This window comes from Myotis davidii, unplaced genomic scaffold (genome assembly GCF_000327345.1).
Source record: "Myotis davidii unplaced genomic scaffold, ASM32734v1 scaffold168, whole genome shotgun sequence".
Taxonomy (NCBI): Eukaryota; Metazoa; Chordata; class Mammalia; order Chiroptera; family Vespertilionidae; genus Myotis; species Myotis davidii.
This window is the reverse complement of record NW_006383016.1, coordinates 2,660,769-2,688,489: the sequence shown is the minus strand read 5'-3', so window position 1 is coordinate 2,688,489 and position 27,721 is coordinate 2,660,769. Positions and strand designations below refer to the sequence as shown.

At 39.0% G+C, this 27,721-nt stretch overlaps 1 protein-coding gene across 1 annotated transcript in view; it reads right to left on the bottom strand.

Moving 5' to 3' along the window:
- SKAP2 (src kinase associated phosphoprotein 2) overlaps window positions 1-27,721 on the bottom strand; it is a 148,163-nt gene that overhangs the window by 38,910 nt on the left and 81,532 nt on the right. Inside the window, exons 5-9 of the mRNA XM_006778984.2 lie at window positions 27,186-27,263; window positions 25,857-25,940; window positions 14,124-14,248; window positions 13,190-13,253; window positions 12,645-12,782 (exon numbers count right to left, since the gene is read on the bottom strand). Of these exons, the coding sequence (XP_006779047.1) occupies window positions 12,645-12,782; window positions 13,190-13,253; window positions 14,124-14,248; window positions 25,857-25,940; window positions 27,186-27,263 (489 nt within the window). The remainder of the gene's footprint in view (window positions 1-12,644; window positions 12,783-13,189; window positions 13,254-14,123; window positions 14,249-25,856; window positions 25,941-27,185; window positions 27,264-27,721) is intronic.

The window sequence follows — 27,721 nt, the reverse complement described above, 5'->3', positions numbered from 1 at the left end:
ATGACATGAATATGCTATCATATAGCCTCTAGTTTGGTAGATACAAACACTTTTTTAAGGGGCTTCACTTACTGAACTCCCCAATCTTAATCATTTTTACTTTCATCTTCAGGATGTACTTTAGGTGCTGTTCTGCGCCACATTTTGCTCGTGGGATATGAGTAGCATTGGAATGAATAGGTCTTTTCAGATATTTCATCAGCTGGCATAGACTTGGCTTTGATCTTTGTTTCTCATCAGTCTCTGTCAACTTTTCCAAAACTATTTCTTATTAAGTATTTGTTATATTTTGTACTTCTATTTAACAAACTCTGAGTTTTATTGGTCAACACTGGATTCCCCAGTGCCTAGCACAGTGCCTAACATGAGTAATTGATAATAACTTGTATGAATAATGAAGCATTGAATTACTTACATCATGTGGGGCTTTTCTTTTTTCTTTTCTCATTTCATTTCCTTCAGTGCATTTATTAGAACATTAAATGATCTCTTCAGAATACCTCCCAATTAATGCTGGACTCTTAGGAAATATTAATAAGCAACCAGGCTCAAAACTCACATATTTTAAAGTGTCTACACATGTATATTTACATACTTTGAGATTACTGTCTCTTATAGTTATGCCTTAAGCAATATAGGGAGATATATTTTATTATGGGTGTAAATGGCCTTTGACCCACATAATCAAGCGACGTTTCCAGGAAGAACTGAGATGTAAGGTAATTTCTGAAAGGAAACATGGGCTGACCAGGGAAGTGAGATGAGGGATGTGAAATCAGGAGAGGACATGTAAACAGAGTGCTGAGAAAAGGAGCCTGCCTAGTGAAGGAAAGGGTGTGGTGTGGAGTGGAGAAGGGAAATAAAGGGCTTAATGTAAGCCATGACTGGCACTAGGAGTGAGCAAAATGAATACTGACCACAACCGTCCTGTTTGCTAGACCCTCCAGTGACTGCTCCATGCCCACTGAATCAAAGTAGTGGCTTGAAGGGTAATTTTTAACATCCCCTCACCCCGTATCAATCTAATCATTAATTCTTAAACTTTGTTTTGCTACTCTTAAAGCTGCTTATGCAACCTTCCATATCTGAGTTTATTTTTAAACATAAAGCTCATTATTTTCTTACTAGAGGCCCAGTGCATGAAATTCATGCATGGGGAGGCGGTGTGTTCCTCAGCCCAGCCTGCACCCTCTCCAATCCGGGACCCCTTGGACATCCCTCTTCCAATCTGGGACCACTGGCTCCTTACAGCTTGCTTGCCTGCCTGCTGGCCTGATCCCCCTAACTGTCCTCCCCTGCCAGCCTGATCACCCCTAACTGCCTCTGCCTTGGCTCCACCGCCATGGCTTTGTCTGGAAGGACGTTCGATCTAATTAGCATATTACCCTTGTATTAGTATAGTGACACTAGAGGCCCAGTGCACAAGATTCATGCACTTGGGGTTGAGGGGAGACTGCCTGTACCCTCTCGCAGTCCAGGGGCCTTCAAGAGATGTCCAACTGACTGCTTAGGCCTGCTCTAAGCTGGCAGTCCATCCTTAGCTCTGCCACGGAGATGGGAGAGGCTCCCACCACTGCCGCCTCGCTCGCTACACTCACCAGCCGTAAGCCCGGCTCTGGCTGAGCGCACTGACCACCAGGGGGCAGCTCCTGCATTGAGTGTCTGCCCCCTGGTGGTCAGTGCATGTCAAGCGACCGGTTGTTCCGCTGTTCGGTCGATTTGCGTATTAGCCTTTTATTATATAGGATTAGGTGCTCTGGTTTTTGTCCTTGCACATGTCAGCTTTTAAAAATCATAGTTATGATCCTGTGCTCTTTAGACCTACATTACCTGTATTCTTTTATAAATGAGTGGGAGTATAGGAGAATGCCGTTTCCTTCTCCACTTCCTGCTTGAGATGACTAACCTACCATAGGGAACTAGTACTCCAGTCAGCCTGCTGTTCACAGATGATCTATCCTTAATGGTACAAAAGATGGATGGTATTAGAGCTATTCATCACTCAATGTATTTCATTTCATATGTTTATTTATTTGAGACTATGCTGACTGGAAGAGTAATGTTAGATTTTAACAAGGTTTTGGGAAACCAGCCATACTTCAATGTACCACTGATAGTATACTGTTTAGTACCTCATTCTTTTCTTTATTTACTTTTTAAAATATATTTTTATTGATTTCAGAGAGGAAGGGAGAAGAAGAGAGAGATAGAAACATCAATGATGAGAGAGAATCATTGATCAGCTGCCTCCTGCACATCCCAAACTGGGGATGAAGCCCATAACCTTGGCATGTGCCCTGACTGGGAATCAAACTGTGACCCCCTGGTTCATAGGTCAATGCTCAACCACTGAGCCATGCTGGTGGGGCAGTATCCCGTTCTTTTGGGATTCTGCAGTAATTGGTGCTATTTGGAAAAGAATCATCATAAAGAATTTCTCCTAACTTAACTGACAGACCTCTCTAACTACAGACTACATAACTTAGGTATTACTTATTAACTTCTCATGAGGAAGGCACTCGTCTAAATTCTCTAGGGGATGCCAAGACACACAAGGTTTGGTCCCTGTACATAAGATAAGGATACGCTGTAAAGACCCATCCATTTGCTTGTTTGCTGAATAATCACATGAAAGGCAAATTATTAATACAAGATTTACAGAACAGTAGATAACATAAAAATGTCCCATTATTGTTGTGATACCTTTTCAAATTAATGGTGCTACAGAAGGTAGCATAGATGGTGCATTAGAGGCAGAATCAGCAGCAGTAGGCAACTGACTGGACTAGGGGTGGGAATCAAGGATTGTTTTGAGGTTTTTTTTTAACTTTTTTATTTTTATCTTTGAAAATCTTTGTTACATAGGTCCTCCTTCCCCGCTACCCCTATTAACCTCTTCCGGCCCACTCCCTTCCATTCCCCCCACCCAGGCCCTCACCACCCATTGTCTCTGTCCACAGGTTATGCATATATGCATACAAGTTCATTGGTTGATCTCTTCCCACCCAGCCTCCCTTGTTTTACTTTTTTAAACATGAGTGATGATTAATGCTGCTAATAGAAACAGTAAAGAAAGGAGGAAGAGCAGAGTTAGTAAGGAGGAGGATACATTTGATCTCAGGTACTAGTGTGACATGAGAGCCAAAGGTCACTTGAAATGTGAAGCCAAAGCTCAGAGGAGAGGCCCGATATGAAAATGCTGATGTATTATTCTTCCCGTGTTTTCTGTACACGTGTGCCAGTAAACACTTACTAGATAGCTAAGGACAAAAGTGATCCTTACCACATTTCTGTTGAAGAGGCAGCTACTGGCTAAACTTAGAACTCTAGAGTCAGAATGCCTGCGTTCAAACCCTAACTCCACCACTTCCTAGCTTGGGACCCTAAACAAGTTACTGAATCCTCGTGTGCCTTAGTTTCCTCACTTGTAAAATAGAGAAAGTAACAGTACCTAAGCCATAAAATATATGTGCGTATTAAATGAGATAATACTTAGGAAAGCACCTACCTGGCACTGAGTGTTAACCGTGATTGTTATAATTACCATTATATCATCTTTTAAAATCTTTGGTTGAACTGGCTATTCAGTGAAGATGTTTTACTTTGTTACGTTGCTCTAACCACATGCATGCACACGAAGCCATATTGAAGGTATAAAGCTGCCCAGAGAGAGAGAAAGGAGAGAAAGAGCACTCCAAGTCCAATTTTGTCATCACCTGGGACCATGAAGCGGCACTGGATGTCCATGGGCAGCCCCACGTAATTATAGATGCCAGTCTCACTTTAGTAATTCAGCGCACATCTTCCGACTGTCATTTATGCTCACAAGACTGTGCTAAAGATCAATTCTGTCCCACAGAGGTCCTGCTTGGCCTGGCTTTTACCCAGCTCTCCAGTCTCACTCTGACCTCTCCCTGCGTGGCTCCCTGTGGTTCGCCTTCTGATTCCGAGACCCTCAGCATCCTCCAGCCTTGGGGCCTTTGCAATACTGGGTGTCCCCCTGTGCCTAGAACGGTGATGGCGAACCTATGAACCCATTTTTTTTGGTTGATTTTTCTTTGTTAAATGGCATTTAAATATATAAAATAAATATTAAAAATACAGATCTTTGTTTTACTATGGTTGCAAATATCAAAAAATTTCTATACGTGACACGGCACCAGAGTTAAGTTAGGGTTTTTCAAAACGCTGACACGCTGAGCTCAAAAGTTTCGCCATCACTGGCCTAGAAGGTACTTCATTTGGTTTGTTGCATTTGCTAGTTTTATCTCAGTGGTTCCAGTTTACATGTCACCTCATCCTTGACCATGAAATATAACATAGTTCCTCCTTTCAGGCCATCCTCTTACCTTTGTAGCACTTAGATAAGATAATCTGTCATTATCTTAATAGAGACCACCAAGTCTGCCTTTTTCCTGCCTAAACCTTCAATAAGCATTGTTGAAGCAATTAATTAAATGCCTAATAAGAACTAATGATGAGAAGAAAAGACAGAGTAGAAACAAAAAGCTTCACTATTATAGAAATAACGGATAAATAGGAAAAACCGTCTGAAACAATCAGCAAGCATCAGAAGAAGAGGAAATCTAAAACAGCGCCACGGGCCCGGGCCAGGTGGCTCTGTTGGTTGGAGCCTCATCCCATACACCGAATTATTGTGAGTCCAATTCTCAGTCAGGACGCATACGCAGGTTGAGGGATTGATCCCTGCTTGAGATGAGTATGGGAAGCAACTGATTGATGTCTGTCTGTCTGTCTCTCTCTCTCTCTCTCCCTCCCTCCCTCCCTCCTTCCCTCTCTTCTATCCCTGGTTGGGGTGTGAATGGGAGGCAACTGAAATAAATAAATTTTAAAATAAATAAAAACAGTGCCAAGGTCTTTATTTATAAATATTAACTGTAACAAGAAAACAAAATGGGAAAGGCCAAAGGGGGAGACAGTTTCAAAAAGAAAGGGGTGGCCAGGAAAATAAAACATCCAGAGATGATTTTGAGGACAGAGACCACTGACTGGGAGACTGGTAACTTCGAGGAAGCTGTTTCAGTTAACCCAGTGGTTCTCAACCTTCTGGCCCTTTAAATACAGTTCCTCATGTTGTGGTGACCTCCAGCCATAAAATTATTTTCATTGCTACTTCATAACTGTAATGTTGCTACTGTTATGAATCGTAATGTAAATATCTGATATGCAGGATGGTCTTAAGCGACCCCTGTGAAAGGGTCGTTCGACCGCCAAAGGGGTCGCGACCCACAGGTTGAGAACCGCTGAGTCAAGGGATAAGGATGGAAAACGGAAGTGCCAGGGGTGAGGAGTGAGCAGGTGAAGAGACACCATGAAGACAGGGACCGAACTAGGCACTCCCACGAATTTAATGCTAATGAGAAACAGAATTGAGTTGTAGGATTAGGAAAAGAGGCCCAGACACGGGGGCAGGAGATGTGGGATCTGGTTCCAAAGAGCCCACAAATGCAGCTCTGCATCCCAGTCTCCTTATTCACCTCCTAGAAAAATGCTCTGCCCCCCTCACCTCCTGTAATCAGGAACAAGCATGTCAAACTCGCAGCCGATGGGCCGCATGCCTGACGGAGTTATTTGTAAGAGTTCTAATGAGGTTCTAATAAGGAGGAGCAAATCTACAGAAAAAGGTCTTATCTGAAACAAAATCAGGTAAAATTTCACTTAAGTGTAATTAAGTTAGACTGGTTTCCCCCACCCTTTACTGAAGGCTTTGTACTTACTCCACTGCAGCACTTGCTGAGGCCAGATATGAAGAGCGTTATATTTATCACTGACATTTTGTTGAACTTGTCCATTCTTATTAATCATGGCTTTAAAGTAAGCAGCTGAGTTCTCTTAGGAAGCTGATATTCCCAGCAGACCTATCTGCAAAAGTAGTGGAGCCTGCTGCTCTCCTGCTGCAGTCTGAGTGTGTTCGTGGAGGGTGTGTGTGTGTGTGTGTGTGTGTGTGTGTGTGTGTGTGTTCTGGAAGCTAAAAAAAAATACATTTGTGTTCTGGAAGCTAAAAAAAAAAATACATTTTTGTGAAGCCACTATAAACTTGGTCATATTCTGTCTTCTGAAAGCACGAAGGAACTGAAAACCAAAGCAGGCTGTGATCTGCTTATTCTACATGGGATGCAAATCATATCTGCGGAATGAAGACTCCAGTTACAAAGCCTGATACAGAGGTGATTGGAAGCAATGCCTTAAGCTAATTGTTGAGATTTCTGGGGCGCACAGATAAAGGACTCAGTTAGGTACAGATACAAAACCTACAGTGTGCATAACTGACCTCTGGCACCATTTTAGGATTCTTCATCTAAGGTTCACAGAAAAATCTTAATAGCCAGCCCTGTTAGTGTAATTGTTCTTCTTGCTTTATAAATGTTAGCATTTTGGTCTGATGAGAGTGGTAGACATTTGCTTACCTTTTGGTTCAGAATTTTTAATATGATTCTAATGGGTACCCTAGGCCAGTGGTCGGCAAACGCAGTAGTCAACAAAGCCAAATATCAACAGTACAAAAGCTTAAATATTGAACCATATAAAGCTAAAATTGTGCTTTAAAAAAGCAAGAAGTCAGTGATAAGGGATTCTGTATCTTCAGTGTTCAATTAAAAATGGTCTAAGTCAGTGGTTGGCAAACTGCGGCTCATGAGCCACATGCGGCTCTTTGGCCCCTTGAGTGTGGCCACGAAGTTTCAATCTCACTGTACGTGGTATTTTGTGGAAGAGCCACACTCAAGGAGCCGCAGTTTGCCGACCACGGCCCTAGGCAATGTAAACATAAATATGTGAGTCCCAAAATTTAGAATTTGGTGGCTAAATAATCCAAACATTCAATAATGTCTTAGTGATTCAAATTGGTTCTTTAAAAAGAAAAATCTGATCTTTTTTCATAGAGTCTTTTCTCTTGTTGATGTTTCTAGTCCTTCTTTTGTTCTCTTTAATCATTTCACACACACTTATTTTATAGTCTTTTTTTCTGGTTGTTCCCTCATCTCCAGTTCTTTAAGGATTAATTCTCTCATATGTCTTATTCATCCCCATTTCCCTGGAACTCTGGGTAAAGCACTGGGCCACCAGTTTTTATCTGTACTGTTTTCATTGTCTCTCAGAACTACATACATTGTAATTTCCACTGTGATTTCCTCTTTAAACTCAAGAGCTTTTAGAAGATTATTTTTCAGCCTCCAAACATGGGGGAGGGGTGGGGACGTGGTTAATTCTAACTATCTTTTCAGTGTTGGTTTCTAATTAAATTTCATTGTAGTTAAGGAACATAGTCTGTATGATACAGATTCATTAAAATGTGTTGAGATTTCAATTGTGAACTTACATCAGTTTCCATGAGCATTCTATGTGTACTGAAAAGTACATCCTCTTATCTAGATAAATTAGATAAAATCAGCAACCCTATAATAACACTAAAACCACATTATACTCAACAAAGATAAAAATATAAACAATTAGATGTGTGCAGTGACCCTAATTTATGAATGTTTTCTTTATATTCTATAACTTCAGATAACCCTCTCAGCAGAGTTCAGAGTTAAACCCATCCAAAAAAACGGACTCTCATCTAGTTAATTACTTGGGAGAAAATTAATCACAACATATATTATAACTTTATCATTCAGTCCCATAGTTTAGAAAAGAGAAGGGCAGCAGACTGCCGGAATTAACATATTAAAATGATGACTATAGGTGGTTCCATGAAAGTCAACTGGTATCTTTCCATTGAATTCTAAAGAAGGAATGAAAAAAATTCTTTGGTGAAACCAGAACTTACCATCACTTATAATGGTGTTAATGCCAGAGGCATATATTAACTTGGTAATATGACTGACCATCTTTCCGCAAGAAAATAGAGCTGAAAGGTATTTTAGGGGTTTTAAGCACTTATTGATGATGTTAGCATTTGTGTCCACTTGCTGGAGAGTACTCCAAATTTAAATACCCAAAGTGTTCTTTTTTATGTATACATAAGAGTTTCACTGCAAAAAAAAAAATTAACAGCTGCCTTTTGCTTCATATTCCATTTTCAATACAGATAGTAGGACTGAATAAATTTAAAATGAAATTGAATGATCAAAGGAGAAAAACATCCTTTTCTGGCTCAGATTATTCAATCTGTCATTAAAATTTTTAAAAAGGAATGAATTAACACTTTTAAAAAACAGGTTAATGGAACTGGAAATTTGTCTTCCTGCTTTATGTTGTGCCCTCCCCTTTAGTCTACTTGCCAGAGGATATCAAATGCAATTCCCCTGAAAGCTACAGATTAATAGACTAATGAGTGGTTTCCATTCTTATTACTGGGCTAATTCTATTCAGTCTATATCTAGAAAAATCTTTTTTGCTTCTGTTGCTTCTGCATAATTTCCTGACCATAAAAAAATTTAAAAAATTAACCAGCAAGTGACATGGTAACTAGAAAAGATGAGTGAGTTGGGTTAATTTCTGCGGCAATTTCCCACATACTATTTTCTCTTTTCAAGATTCAAAAATCAAATAAAAATGCTCCTCTGCATTTCTAATGGAAAATGAGCAATTACTTCTGAAATTCGTGCTAAGCCAAATGAACTCATTACTGTGTTATGGAACAGTTTAACGCACTTTGATCAATACATTAGCTCTGAAAACACAAACATGCTAGAGTAATATCACAATGTAAGCAAACCTGACTTGGCCTATGCTCATAGGTCCTAAAACATAAAAGGTGTCAAAACAGTAGGGTATTTGAAGAAAAAGGCACATACTTTTAATTTTCCCCAGAAATCTCGCACTCTCAAATTTTCTGTACATATGTAAAATCCCCTAAATGCAAAGAAATCTTAAAAATTTATTCTTATTCTTTTATGAAGTTAGTTAAAAATTAATGAACAAGAAATTAAAGAGAAGTTGCTGTAATAAAGTTAGAATATTCTAACTGAAAAACAATTACAATGAAACTACTTATATTCCCATAGATTATAAACATTTTTCAAGGGATATTTTGCAATACAATTTTTTCAACAGTGTTTTCTTCTTCTTACTCTTGAGACTTAAACACTGTAGGTTTATTTTACATTAAAAATACATTTATTAGAATCAGAGCTGTACTTTCTCAGTAGAACTCTGTGATTTAAAGTAATATGTATTGAATGCTTAGATTTTTCTTCAAACATACAATAGGCTTTATCTTTCAACTAAGGGGATTAGTTTTCAACTATATGTAATTGACAGAAAGTTGTGTTGAAATGGTCATATTTATTAATTCTGGGAACTTAACCAGTCAGATTTCTGAGAAATGCAGTTCTTTGTACAGAACTGGAAAAACACCAACAGTTTGTAAATACATTCACTGCTTTTCTACTGTGTTCACTTCCTCTCAGAATTATATTCCTATTTCACCCAAGTGAAAGCAATTAGCTTAATTTTTATCCTGGAGGCAGGATTTTTTCTTTTTAAAGGAAAAAAAGTTACCTTTCTAGGTTTAGATATTTAATCAAACAAAAGCTCTACTAAGAGGCAACTTTAGGGCTTTTACTAAGAAAAATCCCCTCTGTAGCAACTGGCTGAAACTTGACAAACTTGAACTGTGCAGACGCTGAAGCGGGTCTCGGCTCCACTGGGGAGGAAAGAAGACCACACATTCCTCAGCCGCCTGCATCAGCTTCCTTCCCGGGGGCACAGTTGCAGGCTCTACAAGCTCAATCACTTTGTACAGCAACTGGTATCCCAGGCAGGGGCCACGGAATCCCAGAGCAGCTTAGGTTTCTTCCAGGACCTCAGCAAGAAATAAGACTAAAGAGTAACCAGTTTTTTCCAACAATCATATGGCCCCAGGCCAAAAAAAGGGGAAAAGAAGAACATCTGTAGTGAGAGAAAATAAAAGATGTTTCATATTTTTAAGATTTTAAGCTACTTCCAGGAGATTTTCACTGGGCCTTTATTATAAAAACTAGAGGCCTGGTGCACAAAATTTGTGCACAGGGGTAGGGGGAGGTCCCTCAGCCCAGCCTGCACCCTCTCACCCTCTCACAATCGGGGACCCATAAGCCCAGCCTGCACCCTCTCACCCTCTCACAATCAGGGACCCTTATGGGATCGGGCCTAAACCGGCAGTCGGACATCCCTCTCGCAATCTGGGACCTCTGGCTCCTAACCGTTCACCTGCCTGTGGTCTGATCACCCCTAACCACTCTACTTGCCTGTTTGATCACCCCTAACTGCTTGCCTGCCTGACTGCCTGCCTGATCACCCCTAACCACTCACCTGTCTGCCTAATTGCCCCTAACCACTCTGCCTGCCTGCCTGATCACCCCAAATCGCCTCTGTCTCCGCCCCTGCCACTGCAGCTTTGTCCAGAAGGATGTTCGGAATGATGTCCGGAAGGTCATTTGGCTGTCTGGTCTAATTAGCATATTATGCTTTTATTATTATAGATGACTATGAATGTTTGATCTTTATTCTTTACCAATATTTTATTTGGGAGCATGAGGAGAGAATAATCAAGTTGACGAAACACAACTTAATTAACAGCTAATCAACAACTGTACTGTGACTCATTCATTGCAGGGTTTTAAAGTAGTGAAAAGTACATGACAATAATATATTTAAAGAGATTATACTCTTCCATTTGACATCAGTATACATTCTCACAAGCTCTGAAGAACATTTTTAAACTAAAATGTATTAATGACATGGTGTGAGAAAAGCAAGCAGAGAGCAGTCTTCCCTACTGGAGGATGACTACTGCTATGGCAGATGTCATTTCCTTAGGACAATCAGAAAGGAGGAGCTGTAAACACACAGCGCATTAAAATTAACAAAAACATACAGATTACTATTCCCCACAAAGGTTTGCTTTTATACTAATTGTCTTCTTCTGGGGTAGTGAAAGACAATATGTAGACACATATTTTGAGTAGTTTTTATAATATTTTGAATGTATAATACCATTAAAGTCACTAATTCTTGCCCAACTAGCATGGCTCAGTGGTTGAGCATTGACCTATGAACCAGGAGGTCACAGTTCAATTCCAGGTCTTGCAGGCTCCATCCCTAGTGTGGGCTGTGCAGGAGGCAGCCGATCAATGACTCTCTTCAATAAAAATATATTTTAAAAACTCACTAATTCTTACTTATTCAGAAAATTATTCTTTGACTTCATATAAGCATTGGTAAGAATTTACCAGATACAATAATGAAAATAATAGTGATGTACAATTTATTGTGGACTTTCTATGATTCAAGCATGGTGCTGAAAGCTTTATATACATTAGCTGCCCCCCCCCCCCATGATATTCTTCCCATTTTATAAGTGAAGATACTGATTTTTAAAGTCACAGGGCTAGATGGTACAGCCAGAATTTAAACTTTCTGATTCTAAAGTCCATGTGCTAGTTATTATGCTCTACTGACATCAATGAAAATGACATTTGTACATTAATTTGGAACATTTTAAGTATTTTTGAAATCAATTTTAAGGTTTACACTATGTCATTAAATTGTTCTATTCAGAGAAAAATAGCCTCTCTAGACGATGTTAAAGGATTACTAGTATACTGCTTATAACCCTTTTTATTCTCTGCAGATTTTTAATGACCAGAAAAGGGGCTCATTTCATCTAGAGTAATGCAATAATTCCCTGAATGTTTTCATATTCTAAGTATCCTAAGTTCCACATGCCTATCTTTCTATTTTAGGTTGACCTTAAAACTATAAGTGAAATAAGCTAATAGGCCATTAATTTTGTTATGAAACAGATACCAAGGCATACAAACACTAAAGCATGCTTGAAAACACAGAATAAGAAAACATTCTTATCGAAGAAATATGAAATAAGAAAAATCCAAGTTTTAAAGGGCCTTTGTTTATAGTTCAACAATATTCCTCTAAGACAGTGGTTCTCAACCTACCTAATGCCGCAACCCTTTAATACAGTTCCTCATGTTGTGGTGGCCCCCAACCATAAAATTATTTTCATTGCTACTTCATAACTGTAATTTTGCTACTGTTATGAATTATAATGTAAATATCTGATATGCAGGATGTATTTTCATTGTTACAAATTGAACATAATTAAAGCATAGTGATTAATCACAAAAACAATATGTAATTATATATGAGTTTTCTGATAGTCTTAGGCGACCCCTGTGAAAGGGTCGTTCGACCCCCAAAGGGGTCGCGACCCACAGGTTGAGAACCGCTGCTCTAAGACAATGCTATACATTAGAGCAAGGAGGAATACATGAGGCAGAAGTTGTTGACATATGGGGTGTGCACAGAACTTCTGGTTAATGGAAGTTCCAAGATGTATAAATAAAAAATGATGTGTGAGTTGGTGGAAAAAACTGTAAAGCAAGTCAATTTTTTAATTAAAAAATTATGTAGCATAAACAATGCTAATGAGCCAAAAGTCCCATGAGATTAGGACTGTATCTGCTTCATTTTAACATTCCGTTCACTTTTCGTAAGTGTACATCCACTCACTTGAAATACCTCAAGCAGAACCCTTTTTGTAAAATAGAATTTTAAAGATTTTCTTTGCCCTTGTTCTTAATAGCTCATCATTTTCTACTTAAGTTGTCAACTTGATGACATTAAAAATAAAGAAAAGTTCTCAAATCCTAAATGAATAACCAGACAATAAATACCTGGAAGTTCTTCATAAATTTCATCATCAATTGGTTGACTGCTGGCTAGTGAACTGCTGGTTGGTAGAGGGTGATCAACATCATCATATAATTCTCCTCCTTCTTCATCCTCCTCAGGAATAATATCAGATCCCATATCTACAAAACATGTTTCGGGAAGCAAACATCTTGAATATGTAATGCCATTAAACTCATTAATGCTTACTTGTTCATCACTTGTAAAAAACGCAAAAGAGATTTTCAAAGCCCTGTTTTCTAAATGAATGTAGCCTTACAAAATCACAAGATCATTATATGCTATATCCTTAACTTAAAACATTTTAAAAAACTGATTTGTGCATAAATATGGGAATTTCAAATTGCCAATTGGAACTTACAGAATACTTTTCTAAATCTGCAGTCAATGGTCTGTATTAATACCAGTCATGTATGTCCCTTGGTCATTCTCACGGAAATTCAATAAGCTTTTGACATACAAAAATCCAAATCCTTCAGTTATTCAGTATTTAAAGGCTGCAATAACTTGTTCAATTGATTGCTCTTACCTTGTAATACAAATTTCAGCTGCTGTACCCATTCTTCGGCATCTTTGGGAGAAGCTGCTGTGAACTAGTAAAAAAACAAACAATAACAAGAAAAATCACCACAGTAGAAAAGAAAGTATGTCCCATTCTTATCATTTCTTGAAGACCATTAGTAATTCTTTTCATGTCTAGTACTACTTTTCTTGCAAGGATGCTTCTTATAATGTACAGTTAATTTTGACAAATTTACGTAATTGAAGCAGAGGATGATGGATTTGAAACTCTGATGAGCAGCTGGCAGCTGTGCAGGAAAAAAAAGCTGCTTCTCTCCATCAATGTCAAAGACGGAACTGATGAACAAAATTTGCCCTTGACAATTAGAAGACACCCATGAATTTCTTTAGACTGCTGGGTACAGTTTTCTTAAAAATGTTCTTGTCAGATTCCAACACACTATCTGACAACTTAATTAACTGGCTTTCAACTGCAATCTCAGATATTTAAAACTTATTAAACATACATTCCATATTGATGCTCGCTGATAGCTCCTGAATTGCAAAGCTGATTCGTGCCCTTACTCTCATTTTCTCCCACAACCCTAAGCCATGCCATCTGCATTAACACTCTGATAGTTTTCTTTTGATAATTTTACTCTTTCTGCTATGTAATTCTTTTAAGAAATCACACGGTTCTCTTAAAAGAGACATAAAATGCAACATGTGAGGTAACTGATAAATTACATATTCACTTGTTCTCTTTCAGGAAGATATCACTTGAACTAATCTGAATTTTTTAAAATGTATTACCTCCATAGTGAATGTTCAATGCATAAAAACCAATATTTTTTTATTATTAACATGTCAGGGAGAGTTGTTTCAACAAAATGTTAATGTCTTTATAAATGAAATCAGAACATTTTATCAACTTAATTTCAAAACAACATAAAAACTCCAACCTGATAGACACGTTTATCAGGAGCAGAGATTTCAAAACAGCAATCTTTCTTTGCATCCTTCCTAAGAGTGTTATTCATTCTGACGTGGTAGCCATCAATTGCAAATTCACCTTTCTGCTGTTTGTCTGTGGAAGATAAAATGAAAGTCAAAATTTCATTTATTACAGTTGAGTACAAATGGCCAATTATCTTTTATTTAGATTTTCTTTATCAATTCTGGGAGTCATTTTTGGTAATATTGCTTTCGTAACATAATGCTTAAATAATGTTTCTGGATATCACTTTTAATTCTAAAAGCACATAAGTATTTGGGATGGTTGGGTTTAAAAAGGATATATTAGTGAACCGGAGGAAGAGGTCTGAAGATAGTGGTCTTATTTAGAAGGATCTATGGAAATAAGACACTTTTATGTACAAAAATTTCAAGAACTGGAGCTCTTGAATTTCCTCTACAAACCCGTGGTTCTTTCAGACTTAGTAAGCCAGGAGGGAACCTGACTAGATGAAGATTCCTGGCCTTTATTTACCACTATCTCTTCTCATCGCCATCTTCCCTCACCACCCCTCTAAAGCCTCTAAAAAGCAACTTTTCTTTTAAAAAATTCCTAAATTCACATGAATTAAACTCTAAATTTGAAAAACAAAGCAGAACAAAACAAAATTAATTATTAAAAGATGGGAGGGGATAACAAAGTATTTGGATGGCGAGGAGTGGTAAAGCAAGCAGAGAAGCATTAGCTACTAAAACCAAACCAAAGAAAGTAGTTCTTAACCAGTCAGTGAACAATTAAACTAGGAAAGCACATTTGAATCTCATATGATGAAGTGTCAAAAGAAAACACGAATTGAGCTTCAGTCAGACACTAAAGAAAAATAAAGCAGGAATACAACAACGGATTTGATACGCTGATCTAATAAAATTAGCTTTCCTATTTCACCCAGTTATGCCATTTTCATAGAAAAGCTGTGCAGCTCTAGGTCTATTTTCTAGATTATTTTCTAGTTTAAATAATAAGGACAGCTGTCTTTCTTTTTAAAAAAATATATTTTATTGATTTTTTACTGAAAGGAAGGGACAGGGATAGAGAGTTAGAAACATTGATGAGAGAGAAATATCGATCAGCCACCTCCTGCACACCCCCAACCGGGGATGTGCCCGCAGCCAAGGTACATGCCCTTGACAGGAATCGAACCTGGGACCCTTGAGTCCGCAGGCCGATGCTCTATCCACTGAGCCAAACCAGTCAGGGCACAGCTGTCTTTCTTACTGAGCTCAGGGCAAATATAAAAATGCTTCCACATTGTGGGGTGATAGGCTCTCTCAGCTCAATGTACCAAATAATATACAACTCCTTTTCTTAAATATACTAATTTAATGCCTGAAGTAACATACATTTTTAAAAGGTTATCCAGATTACATCTTGTTCAAAACATCAAATGGAAAAATCATCTGAGTTAGCAATTCCTGACTTAAATCTGGACATTCTAATCATTTTCATTCATAATTTACATCTCTTTGGTTGATTGAATAAACAATTCAGATTCAAAAATGTGAAGTTTGCTTTGTGGAAACTGTCTACAATGAACTCAGAAATATTCTAAAAATTAACACAGCATTTACTAAAATATGCTTTATGGGATATGAATAGTCTTCTATGATCAAGTAAGTTTGGGAAATTCTGAATTAAATAAACTTAAAGAGGTTTTGTTAGTGCAGGCCTTCTTTGGGTCCTTAATATATTCACATATTAATTGACTTTCTAGGAGAAAGATTTAGAATGCAGCACTTCCCAAAATTACTTGTCCATGGAACCCTTTTTCACAGAACATTTTATGGAATGGTAATACCAGGACATGTTTTGCAAAATACCTCGCTAGGACAATAATATTGGGGAACAACTATCATAATAACCCTATATAATAAAAGCTTAATATGCTAAATGTCCAGTCATCCAGTTGGCCGTTCAACCAATCAAAGCATAATATGCTAATGATATGCTAAGGCTGCTCGTCCACTTACTATGACATGCACTGACCACCAGGGGGCAGATGCTCTGACCGGTAGGTTAGCTTGCTGCTGGGGTCCTGCTGATTGTGACTGGGCAAGAAGGGCCGGACACGCCTTGGAGTCCTCCCACAGTCCCTCCCTGGCTGGCCAACCTCTCCTGTCCCTCCCTGGCCCCGATGGTGCACCAGTGGAGTCCCTCGGCCTGGCCTGTGCCCTCTCGCAATCCGGGACCCCTGGGGGGATGTCAGAGAGCCAGTTTTGGCCCAGTCCCACAAGGGGAGCGCTGCTCATCCAGAAGCCAGGCTCATGGCTGGCAAGCGCAGCGGTGGTGGCGGGAGCCTCTCCCACTAAGGATGTCTGACTGATGGCTAAGGATGTCTGACTGATGGCTTAGGCCTGCTCCCCGAGAGAGGGTGCAGACCGGGCTAACAGGACCCCCGCCCAAGTGCACAAATTTTGTGCACCAGGCCTCTAGTAATAATAATAAATGGTAAGCACAGTTAGTTCTTCTAATATTCTCAAAGAAAACTAAGTCATTCATCCACTCATTCAACAAATTTATACTGAACACTTAAAACAAGTGAGGTAGCATTATAGGTAAAGTGAGACAGAAGCTAGTAACACCTTACCAGACCTTTTCTACCTTCTCATAAGTGCTCCTGAAACATTAATGATCCACTAGACTGCAAATGGATTAAATTTTCACTACAAGATATGAAAGTAGTCAGAAGCAACTAATACCTAGACCTATTCAGCTAGTTGCTGAGTATTAGAGGATAAATAATCATATAAACATCCAAGTGGGGGTAGGAGCATAGTACCTGAAAGATTGAAGAAAATGGAGGGACATTCATTACTCTTTCTCAATAGCTTTTGCAAACCCATAACCATAAAGTAGCCATATTTCCAATTAGCCAGTGTGAGATAGGAAGCTCAAGACATGAAATGAGCAAAATATGGCTATGTTAAGACCTTGGTCTTCTCCCTTCACACCAGCCTCTCTTTGAGACAGAGACAAAGGAGAAACCTTAGCATTCAATGGCAATTCATAATAATTCATAAATAGGTTAGTTCCCCAGTGCAGGGATAGTTTCAAGGTCACCTGTTGACTTGAGGCAGACTGTTAAAAATAGTAACCTGCCAATCACAAGAGAAATACGGTCATATAAGTTCATCTACTCAGACTTCAAAAGATGAATAAAATATTTCATTTCTGTGAACTTCCCAAATAGCAGAAGGTTATTCCTTTAAGTGCCCAAGCTCTAAAATGTTAGTAATTATAATGGAAATTTTTCTGAAATATATATTCCCCAACTTCTCAAACAATTCTTTTAAACGTAATTTAACATTTCCTTGATGATCTAGTAGTATTAACTTGAATGTTAGTTTTTATATTGTTACAACACATTGATGCCCTCAAGATTTTTTAGGTGTTTGTCCCTCTATTAAATTTCCCTCAGCTTCTATTTCACACTTTAACCTTGCCTATATCATGCTGTTGGAATTTAATGTCTATAGAACTAAAGGCTGCCAGGAGAAACCTAGATAATGAAATCTATTAAATCAGTAACTTAATTTCACACAATTCTAATTCAGTAGGCTCAAGGTAAAAAGCAGTTGGCTCTGATCTCTAACAAAACAAAATGCATGAGGTTAATGATAGCTATTTCCTTCTCCTTTTTCCCTGGCTTTTAGGTTTAGAGCTGTGTTCTGGGTTTTTCAAGTGTCAAAAAGACAACTGACATTTACTGAGCTCCTTCTATATGCCAGGAATGTAATGGAGTATGTCTCCTATACACCCTGGAATAATTCTAAGAGAGAGGAGGTCTTTATTATATCTCCAGCACTGACAGGGAAACAAGCCTGAAAGTAACCAACTTGCTCATGGCCACACAACCAGTAAGTGGAAAAAGCCAGGACCCTAACGTAAGTCTGATTCCAAAGCCTTGCTGTCCCACTGTCTCCTAGAAAGGCGTTTCTCAAGGTACATTTCCCATATCACCTTTGGACAATCATCTTGGATGCCTGTTAAAAATGCAGAAATGGCATTAACCGGTTTGGCTCAGTGGCTAGAGCGTCATTCCGGTCAAGGGCATGTACCTTGGTTGTGGGCATATCCCCAGTAGGAAGTGTGCAGGAGGCAGCTGACCGATGTTTCTAACTCTCTATCCCTCTCCTTTCCTCTCTGTAAAAAATCAATAAAATATATTAAAATAAAAAATAAAAATCATCATAAAAAATGCAGAAATGGCTACCACTCTGCACTGCTCTCTAGGAGTCTCTGGAGGTGGGTTCAGGAAACCAAATTTTTGACAAGCACACCAGGTGATTTTGACATTTAATGCTTGAAAATGATTGTTCTAGAACATGTAACTTAGGAAGTCTCAGTAGGGAAGATAAACATTATCTTGCATTTCCTCTGCAACTTGGGTCCAACTTCCTCAGCTGCTTTAAGGGCTCCTCTTCCTGTGCCCATAGCCATGAGGGTTATGCTCTAAATCCCTGTCTTCCCCACTTCACAGTTTTCACTGGGCACCGCACCCAATTCCAAAGATTAAATTCTTATCAATATGCTTGTGACTCGTAATTCCCATGTTAGTCCAGCTTCAGAACTGCACATCCAAATCTTCATCTGCTCTCTAGCTCGTAAAATGTCCTGGAGGCACAATGAATACACCGCGCCCACAGTGGAGAGCACCTTAAGAAAGAACACACGTGATCCTTCTTTTCTGTCTTCCCTCTCAGTAAGTGGCACCTCCATTAACTGAGCCCCCAAACCAGAAAACTAAACATCATTCTTCATCCACTGTCCCCGTGTTTTCTCTCTCCACCCCACTACCACCTACCAAAATCCAATCGGTCCTCTTTTTCTTGCAAATATATTTACTTTTTCTTTTCTTTATTGGCTTTCAGAAAATATGTTTAAAACACCAACTCTTTTCCTACCATCTTAAATGCAGTATAAACATAACTAAATCATGCCGAATCAACTAGCATTCCTATAAGTAGTGGGCATTCGTCATTTGAGGATCCCTGTAATCCAGGTATCTTTCCCATGTTAGTCCTGGGACTGTCAGGGCACAGCCAGCTTCCCCCGACAGATGCCGGAATGAGGTTGATTGTTCCTGATCTGATAGGGCAAGCAGATACTTGAGCCTGGGACCTATGCCTGAAGTAACAGAAGAATCCGAGGGGAGCTCAGAATCCATCCTTAGTGCCTGGCCAGTTTGGCTCAGTGGATAGAGTGTCGGCCTGCGGACTGAAAGGTCCCAGGTTCGATTCCAGTCAAGGGCATGTACCTTGGTTGCGGGCACATTCTCAGTGGGAGTGTGCAGGAGGCTGATCGATGTTTCTCTCTCATCGATGTTTCTAACTCTCTATCCCTCTCCCTTCCTCTCTGTAAAAAATCAATAAAATATATTTTTTAAAAAAAGAATCCATCCTTAGGGCAGTGGCAATCACCGACTGGAGTAGGTGCACAATAGCTACATCACAGGGAAGCCGTGTGTCCCAGCAATGTGTCTCCCAGGGGCCACACATGGGCTGAAGTCCTGGCCATCTTCCCTCCCTTAGTCCTTGCCTGCTTTCTGAGCCTGGTTGTTTAGCCTTCTCATCAATTCTGTCTGAGAGTCGATATCCTCCCAATAATCGCCTTTTCTACATAAACAAAGTTACCTTGGGACAAATGACTAGGGAACAGAAAGATATGCAATGTATTCAGAAATTTTCGATGTCTGTTTCTTGTATGGGAGACCTTTCCCCCTAATGAATAACTCATGCTATTTCCATAAGCATTAATGCTCATTTAATTAGCAGGCAAGAGGAAAATACACACCTTAATACTAAACCCTTCCAAAAAACTTTATCAAACTGATTAACAAGTTGTTCTAGGCCCTCAGTTAAAGACATAGGAACATGTTCCTTATTTATACAGCTCGTAGAAGTACAGCTGCTAATGTCAATTCAGCAATATACTTGTGGTGTTTTGAGTTATACTGTGAGGAAATATCAAATTATATGTTTTTACTTAAGGGCCCCAAATGGCTCTGAATCATAAACAGGTGATATTTATGGGCCCAAAGAGAAGCATGTTCGTTAGAATTGAGGGTTTGGCTCATACAATCTGGTAGAGGAAATTTTAGGAATTTCCCAAACATTTTTATTTTTTTAAAATAAAAATCAAGTGGGTTTGTTTTATACAGCCACACAGGCATAAACATGATTAATAACACAGTAGTATGAAGCATCTGTGAATAGAGAACAAATAAATTATAGGCCTTTCTGTAGAACGGGAAATCAAAGCCCTGTTTCTCCTTTTTTGACTATTGTTTCTCTCTACAACTGAAATTCAGGTAATAATTGTGATATGGTCTATTAGACGATCGCAGCACATAGCTATTGCTAAGATAAGCATTGCACAGAGAACATCTTCGTATCCTACCTACGATAATGAGAGAATAAAGCGTCCGGCTGCTACCCGTGCAAGGGAGAGCGGCTAACGCGTTTCAGATAACCTGCCGCTCCTTCACGCAGGTGAGCTGGTGCCTCTCAGCCACTCTCAGCTTCGGAACACATCCTGCCTTCAGTCCCACCTTCTCCTGACAGCTGTCAATGTGATCTTTCCAACACCCAATCAGAGCTTCTCATGCCATCTACCAACCTTCAGTGCTTACAAACTTGAACTGTCCCTGAGACAGGAAAGGCCAAACTCCTGACATGTAACCACTTGACCCCACTCCTTCCTGGCTCAGAGCCTTCACTCACCTACTGCCCCGGCGAGCCAGCTTCGACGTATCATACCGTTTTATGGGTCCTCTGTGCCCATTCCTCTGAGCCGGTGTATTGTGCCGCTTTGTATTAATAACTCCTGACACACAGATGTTCAAGGAAAGTCTACTGGTTGCTGTATCTATCTATCTCTATATATACACAGATAGGTACAGCAACATCCATGTATCTATATCTACATAATAGTTATAGCAGTGCACAGTTTGATTTAAAATATATCTACCTTCAATCTCTATGTATCTTCAATCTATATATGGTAGTAGGTATATTTTAATTCAAACTGAGTCCTGTTTATTGCAAACCAACATGATTTGTCATCATCAGACCCTTCATGAGACTTAATTTGTACCTGAATATCTCTACATGTTGATAAAATCCTACCGAACATCAGGTGTACATTTTAATTTGTTACAAGGTCTCTTAACTACATATAAAGGCAGAAATAAAGGCCTTTTAGTTCACATTTATTGCGATAAATTATAAAGTTAATATTTGCATATCAAAGGACTCAAAGCCTATAAAATTGCAATAATTCTGATAAAAAGTAAAATAACTATTCCCCTCTTAAAGAATAACAAAGGTATTATCCTTCTTTACACAAACAAAATTATATTATAAATTTTAAAAATCTGATTTCATTTACACATTTTATACATATTCATCATATAATTATAACATGCTGGTGCCTTGGCCCAGGAATTTGCCTCTTATCAAATAAGTCAGGGGAAAAAAGGAAAGCTTTTATGGCTATTATTAAAGTTGTCATTATAAAACAACAGAACTTCCAATTGTACATACACTCTATCCTTTAACAATATTTTTAAATATTTACAGAGAACTTTGATGCTATTTCAACATCAAAAGACACTTTATAATTTTTGTCCAAACTGAAAAGTTATATCCTATTTTTCCTATCAATGGTGAGGTTGTGGCAGAAGGGAGAGCAGAGGTCAATTTCAATAAAAATTTTATTTCCTTGTCAACCTAAATGTTTTATTTTAAATGATCTGTATTAAGCCCAACTTTCTAATGACTTCTGGTCATTAGAAAAGAGACAACACTGAAAAAAGTTATACCCACCTGGTGTAATAAATAACTTTTGATATGCATTTGGGATGATTTGGTAGGATCAAGGCTACTTGCAGCTGCCACATCCTGGATGGCACTAAGAGTTTCTTTAATTGGAAAGTGGAGGGTAGGGGCAGCGAAACCTCTTTAGTGGGAAGAAAAGAGAATATTACAAACTAACCACTCCCCTTTCAAACGTGAGAAGAGATAAGTAAGGTTCATTATGCGGATTCAAGATCATAGGGAGACTAAAAAGAAAAAGGGAAAACCAAAATAAAACGTGAGCCATCACTTACAGGGCGCTGAAGGGGCTGATAACAACCACGCTGTGGCGAGAGCATGACCGTGGAGCCAGCGAGGTCGGCCCTCAGCAGCCCTGGGACAACCTCTCTTGCCTCTCTAGTTCAAACTCCTTCGACATGATCCTGTGGACGGTTCTCTATCCATCCCAACCCACCCCACAATACTATGGCAATTGCTTCCTAAAAACTGGATCTGGTCATAAAGCCCGAGGCTTAATCAGATCCTGGCCCGCTCTTGTATGTGCCCCTCCCCTCACTCACTCTGTGCTCTGTCTTGATTCCCGCTTTGATCTCTTTGATCTCATCCAAGGCTTTTTGCAGCTCACAATCTCTGCTGTTCCCCTGCCTGGAATGCCCACTGTACCCTTCATCACCTGACAAACTCCTCCTCATTATTTAAGGCCAAATGTCCTCTCCACTAGAAAGTATTCCCTAGCTCCCCTAGGCAGTTAGCCACCCCTCCTTTGTGATCCAAAGATAGTTTATTTAAATCACATACTACACCTGGTTGAAATGATCAGTTTATCCATCCAGCCCCCATGTCTAAATCACACAGCTTCCTCTCACTTAAACTGTGAGTACCTATAAGGCAGGATTATCTTAGGATTCCCAGTGCCTAGTATCTCATAGATGTTTATCAAATAAGTAAATGAATGAATGAGTGAATGAATGACTACCTTGATGGCAGTCTTGGCATCTAGGATCAAACAATTTTGATGAATGAGATTCAAACAATCAAAGGAAGAGGAAGGAGATGAAAGGATGGATGCCATTTTATGAAGTGATGAAATATGTACTCTCTCTATATATATATTACTTAAGGGCCTCAAATGGCCATGAATAATAAATACCAGTAATATTTATGGATATAAAGGTAAGTGCATTCTTTTACCCTGGAGACTGGAACTACTCTTTCTAAGCCATTACTATCTTGATGGGTCAAAATGGTTTTTGGCGCACACAGTGTGTTAGCAAATATGAGCAATGCATCTGTCAAGCAGTAACCAAGTACAGTTTAACCTAGTGAGTGTATCAACTCCTTCTGCGCCTCTCTAATCCATTTATCTAAATCCTACTTAGTTGGAGGATTATAGTTCTCATATATCTACATAGTTCTTTCCCGAATTTAGGTAAATGGTTCACACAACGGTAAACAAGACTGTACAAATCAGTTACCCAATTTCACATGAGAGAAAAAAAATTCATATGACACATACATTTTCCTGGAAAGAAAAAGATACAAAGGAAGGACATTAGGATCATGACAAACAAGCAATTAAAACTGTCTAAAGATAGACTCTCCCTCCCCCAAGTCCCTGAAAGGAAAAGAACTGGCTAAGAATTCCAGAGGAAGCAGCCACAGAGAAAACAACCACTCAAAACAGATTTGAAATCTCCATGGAAACAGGAGGCTTCATAGTAACAGGGAAGAATTTAAAGAAATATAAACCAGATCTTTACGCATCCACATAAGAAAGGAATGCTGGGAGAGTCATTTTTTAAAAGCAGTGGTGGTACAGCTGGCTAAATGGATCACAAAGTAGTTAAAAACACAAATTACAAAGAATGTTGTTACCAAAAGGTTTCAACAAATAAGACTAGATATGGAAATTTAACTAATATCCCCGCCACCACCCAAAAAAGCCCTCGAATTTATTTAATGAACATTAGCCTTTGAAATAAATATAAACATTCCTGAGGTTTTTGGGAAACTGGTGAATCCCTGCCCTAACAGTTGGTATATACCAGTTAGGACTGGGGTGGAGGAAACAGACATTAGTATTCATTGATTGTGAAAGGAATGAGAAGCCTAACTGAACCAAACCATGAGGTGTTGCAACCTCCCTCCTCTGGTCTTATAAAATCGAGGATATTTCTTTACAAAAAAAGTAAGATCTCGATCTCAATTCATGATGCTGTACAAAATTATCTATAATAATAGATGCGTAATATGCTAATTAGGCCGGGCAGCCAGACGACCTTCCAGACAAAGCTGGGGCTGCAAGATCCGAGGCAAGCCGCCGCAGCTTCGAGGGCCAAGCCCCTTGCACGAATTTTATGCATTGGGCCTCTAGTATTTCTATAATAGTAACGCTCATAAATGACGTATGATAATCAACTAAATTTGGGCTCTAAATTTTTGGACAAAATCACCTACTTGCCTTAGCAGAAGAAAGAAGGCTGCCTGTTAATAGTTATTTATAGTTTATATTCCATTGATGCCATTATTACATTTGAACATATAAATTATTGACAGAATGCAAACTACCAACTAAATTAATTCTTAATTTGTTAATTCTATTAGTCAAAAGGTGAGATCAACTTTAGAATCATGCATGTATTTCAAATTTATTTGAAATAGACTCATCATTTCTGCCTAATCTATATATTTAAAAGGCTAATATACAAAGTGTCACTTTGGGAGTTCCACCAGGAGACTGGGAGTTTGACCAGGAGACCAGGAGTTTGATTGCTTGCTATTATGTGTGCTGACCACCAGGGGGCGGTATGGAACGAAGGCAGGCCCCAGCCCGCAGCTTGAAGGCCCCAATGGGTCCTGATCGCCAGCCAGGCGTAGGGACACTACCCATGCAAGAATTTCGTGCACCAGGCCTCTAGTATTATAAAAAGAAAAAAACTAAAATATGCAAATAATGTCAAATAAAACATAAATTTCCAAACAACACAAGTGACAACACTGATAAGAATTCCATGGGAAAGCTTATATTCAGTGATATTAAACTTTTATGTCTCTTTTCTCCTTAAGTGTCCTTTATGGAAATGAATGTTAGCTATTTCTGTATGACCCTTACTCTATAATATTCAACTTCTGACCTTCTTTTCCTAGGAAAAATAAAAACTTATACTGTTTAAATTTCAATATTTTATGACTTTATTTGTTCAAATAATGAACTTAAAATTATATAAACTATGACTAAGAGATTTGTTAATTAGCAAATGAAGTTACAAGGTATATCTTATTGTTTCTAAATTAATATAGTGGCAATAATGGTTAATAGTACACACTCTAACTATTATGGCTAGGTTCAAAGCCCAGATCTGCCTTTTACCTGCTCTGTGACCATGAACAAGTTACTTAACCTCTCTGTTCTCAGTTTTTCAAACAGTAAAATAAATGGGACTAATAATAGTACCTTACCGCACAGACAAGTTAATATAGCTGAAGTACTTAAATAGCTAAACTCTCACAATCCTAATGGTCTTAACTTCTCCAGAGATTCTACAACTGTACCTTGGATGACAAATATTTCCTAAGGTGAAAGGCCACATAGAGAGTTATTTTACTCTCTCTGCTAATTCAATAAAACATAATTGTATTAACTTTTAGAGCATTCTGGAATTTGGAGAATTTGTCAAATAATGAAAAAGAATTATAAATCAGTCTCAGACTATAATTATTAAAGTTCTCAGTTATTCTTTCTCCATCTGTTTTCAGTTTACTCTGTATCAGAAAAAAAGGCGTGTGGGGGGGGGGGGGGGGGGAGTGAACCAAAGCTCCCAAGCCCTCATGCAATAGAAGTGTAGATAACTGAACACCAATACTACCTTTGTCACTTCCATAGTAATAGAACACTCCTTTACTGAGAGCACACCACCGTTTCTGCCATTCAAATCCCAGAAAGCTGTGATCTACAATAAAGGGGGAAAGGAAACAGTTTAGATAATACACATAACATACGTAAACATAACACCAGTTCTTTTTAAAAATGTATTTCTTTTATTGATTTCAAGAGGAAGGGAGAGGGAGAGAGAGATAGAAACATCAATGATGAGAGAGAACCACTGATTGTCTGCCTCTTGCATGGCCCCTACTGGGGACTGAGCCCACAACCTGGGCATGCGCCCTGTCTGGGAATCGAACCCTGACCTCCTGGTTCATAGTTCAATGCTCAACCATTGAGCCGCGCCAGCCGGGCAGTTCTTTATTGTAAAAGGATATGTTCGTTAGTATGATTTCTAAGGTTCCTGTTTAGCTCTAAAATTCTAGGGCTAAGTCATTTGTATTTTCTTTTCAAGAGACAAAAACAAAGCTGAAAGGAATAGAGTGAGGCAGAGCTGGAGCTGCCACGTTTATGGGCACAACAGGACGCTAACCAACTTTCCTGCTGGGGACGTTCCACACAGCATTTGACTACACAGCCTGCAGATAATGGATTCATCTGGGTCTCATTTTCTCATCTGTTATGAAAAGGAAGGGGAGGAGCTGACTAGATTATTTCTAGTGTCTCTTTCAGCTTTAAACGTTGGCTAAGAAAGCTAAGGAAAGCAAATGGAATATAAATAGAAAGGCCCAAAGGGAGTCCCTGAGAGATAAGCAGAATGGGAATGAAGAGGCTTTCTGCTTTTCATTTCCCGTATCATCACACCTCCTCCGTATTTCATTTCCATTATATATTGGTGTTGACAGAGTGAGACCATATGGTCAACTCCCCATGATCATAGCCAATGGAGAGGAACACTGAATGAGCAACAGAAAATGGTAGAAAACAGGCCAGGCTGGGCCGGACCACGGCAGGCACAGTGTTTGCCAGGTGAGGCAGGAGAGCCTGCTGCTGGGTGGTCGGACGGTGGTGAGAAATCCCATCCCCGAGATTACAGTCATGCCCGCGCCTTCCTCTGACAGGCAGGAGACAGCTCCTGAATCACTACGAATAACTGGGGTTGATAACTAAAAACCTAGCGAATGTTGGTTATAAAAATTATTTAAAGCTAAAAGCTGTACTGTTTGGTTTGGATAATGTCATCCAGATTTTTCTTAGAGTCTTAAAACTCCTCAATCACCTAACGAGAACACTGGCTCCACATGTACACTGCAAGTATCTTCTATCCAAGGATAAAACCGTTTTCAGATTTTTCATCGGAGTCTTAGTTTACCTTTTCTCCGTTTTTCAAGGTAGCCAGCCTTAAAAACACAAGGCAGGTCCTGTGCTGCCACTGGAGGAAACTGGTTTCCTGTGGGAAGTAGAGGAGACGAGAAAGTAGTGAGCAACCCATTTTAGAAAAACCAAGTCCCAGGTCTCATTAGATTCAGTGTACTTTTAATTACCCAAATAAATTCAATCCAAGTTTATTAGCTTTGTTCCAGACCCATTCCATAGCTTAGTCCCTTTCCTCCTCCTTAAAAAAAGAAAAGTTCTATACTCCTGTATCTTAATATATCATGCTCCCCCAAATACAGCAATATTATGGAACGGGATGATTTCTAAAAGGCAATACTTTTTGACCCACAGTCTAAGGCAGCGGTTCTCAACCTGTGGGTCGCAACCCCTTTGGCGGTCGAATGACCCTTTCACAGGGGTCGCCTAAGACCATCCTGCATTTCAGATATTTACATCATGATTCATAACAGTAGCAACATTACAGTTATGAAGAAACAATGGAAATAACTGTATTTATAAAGCAAGCTCTAT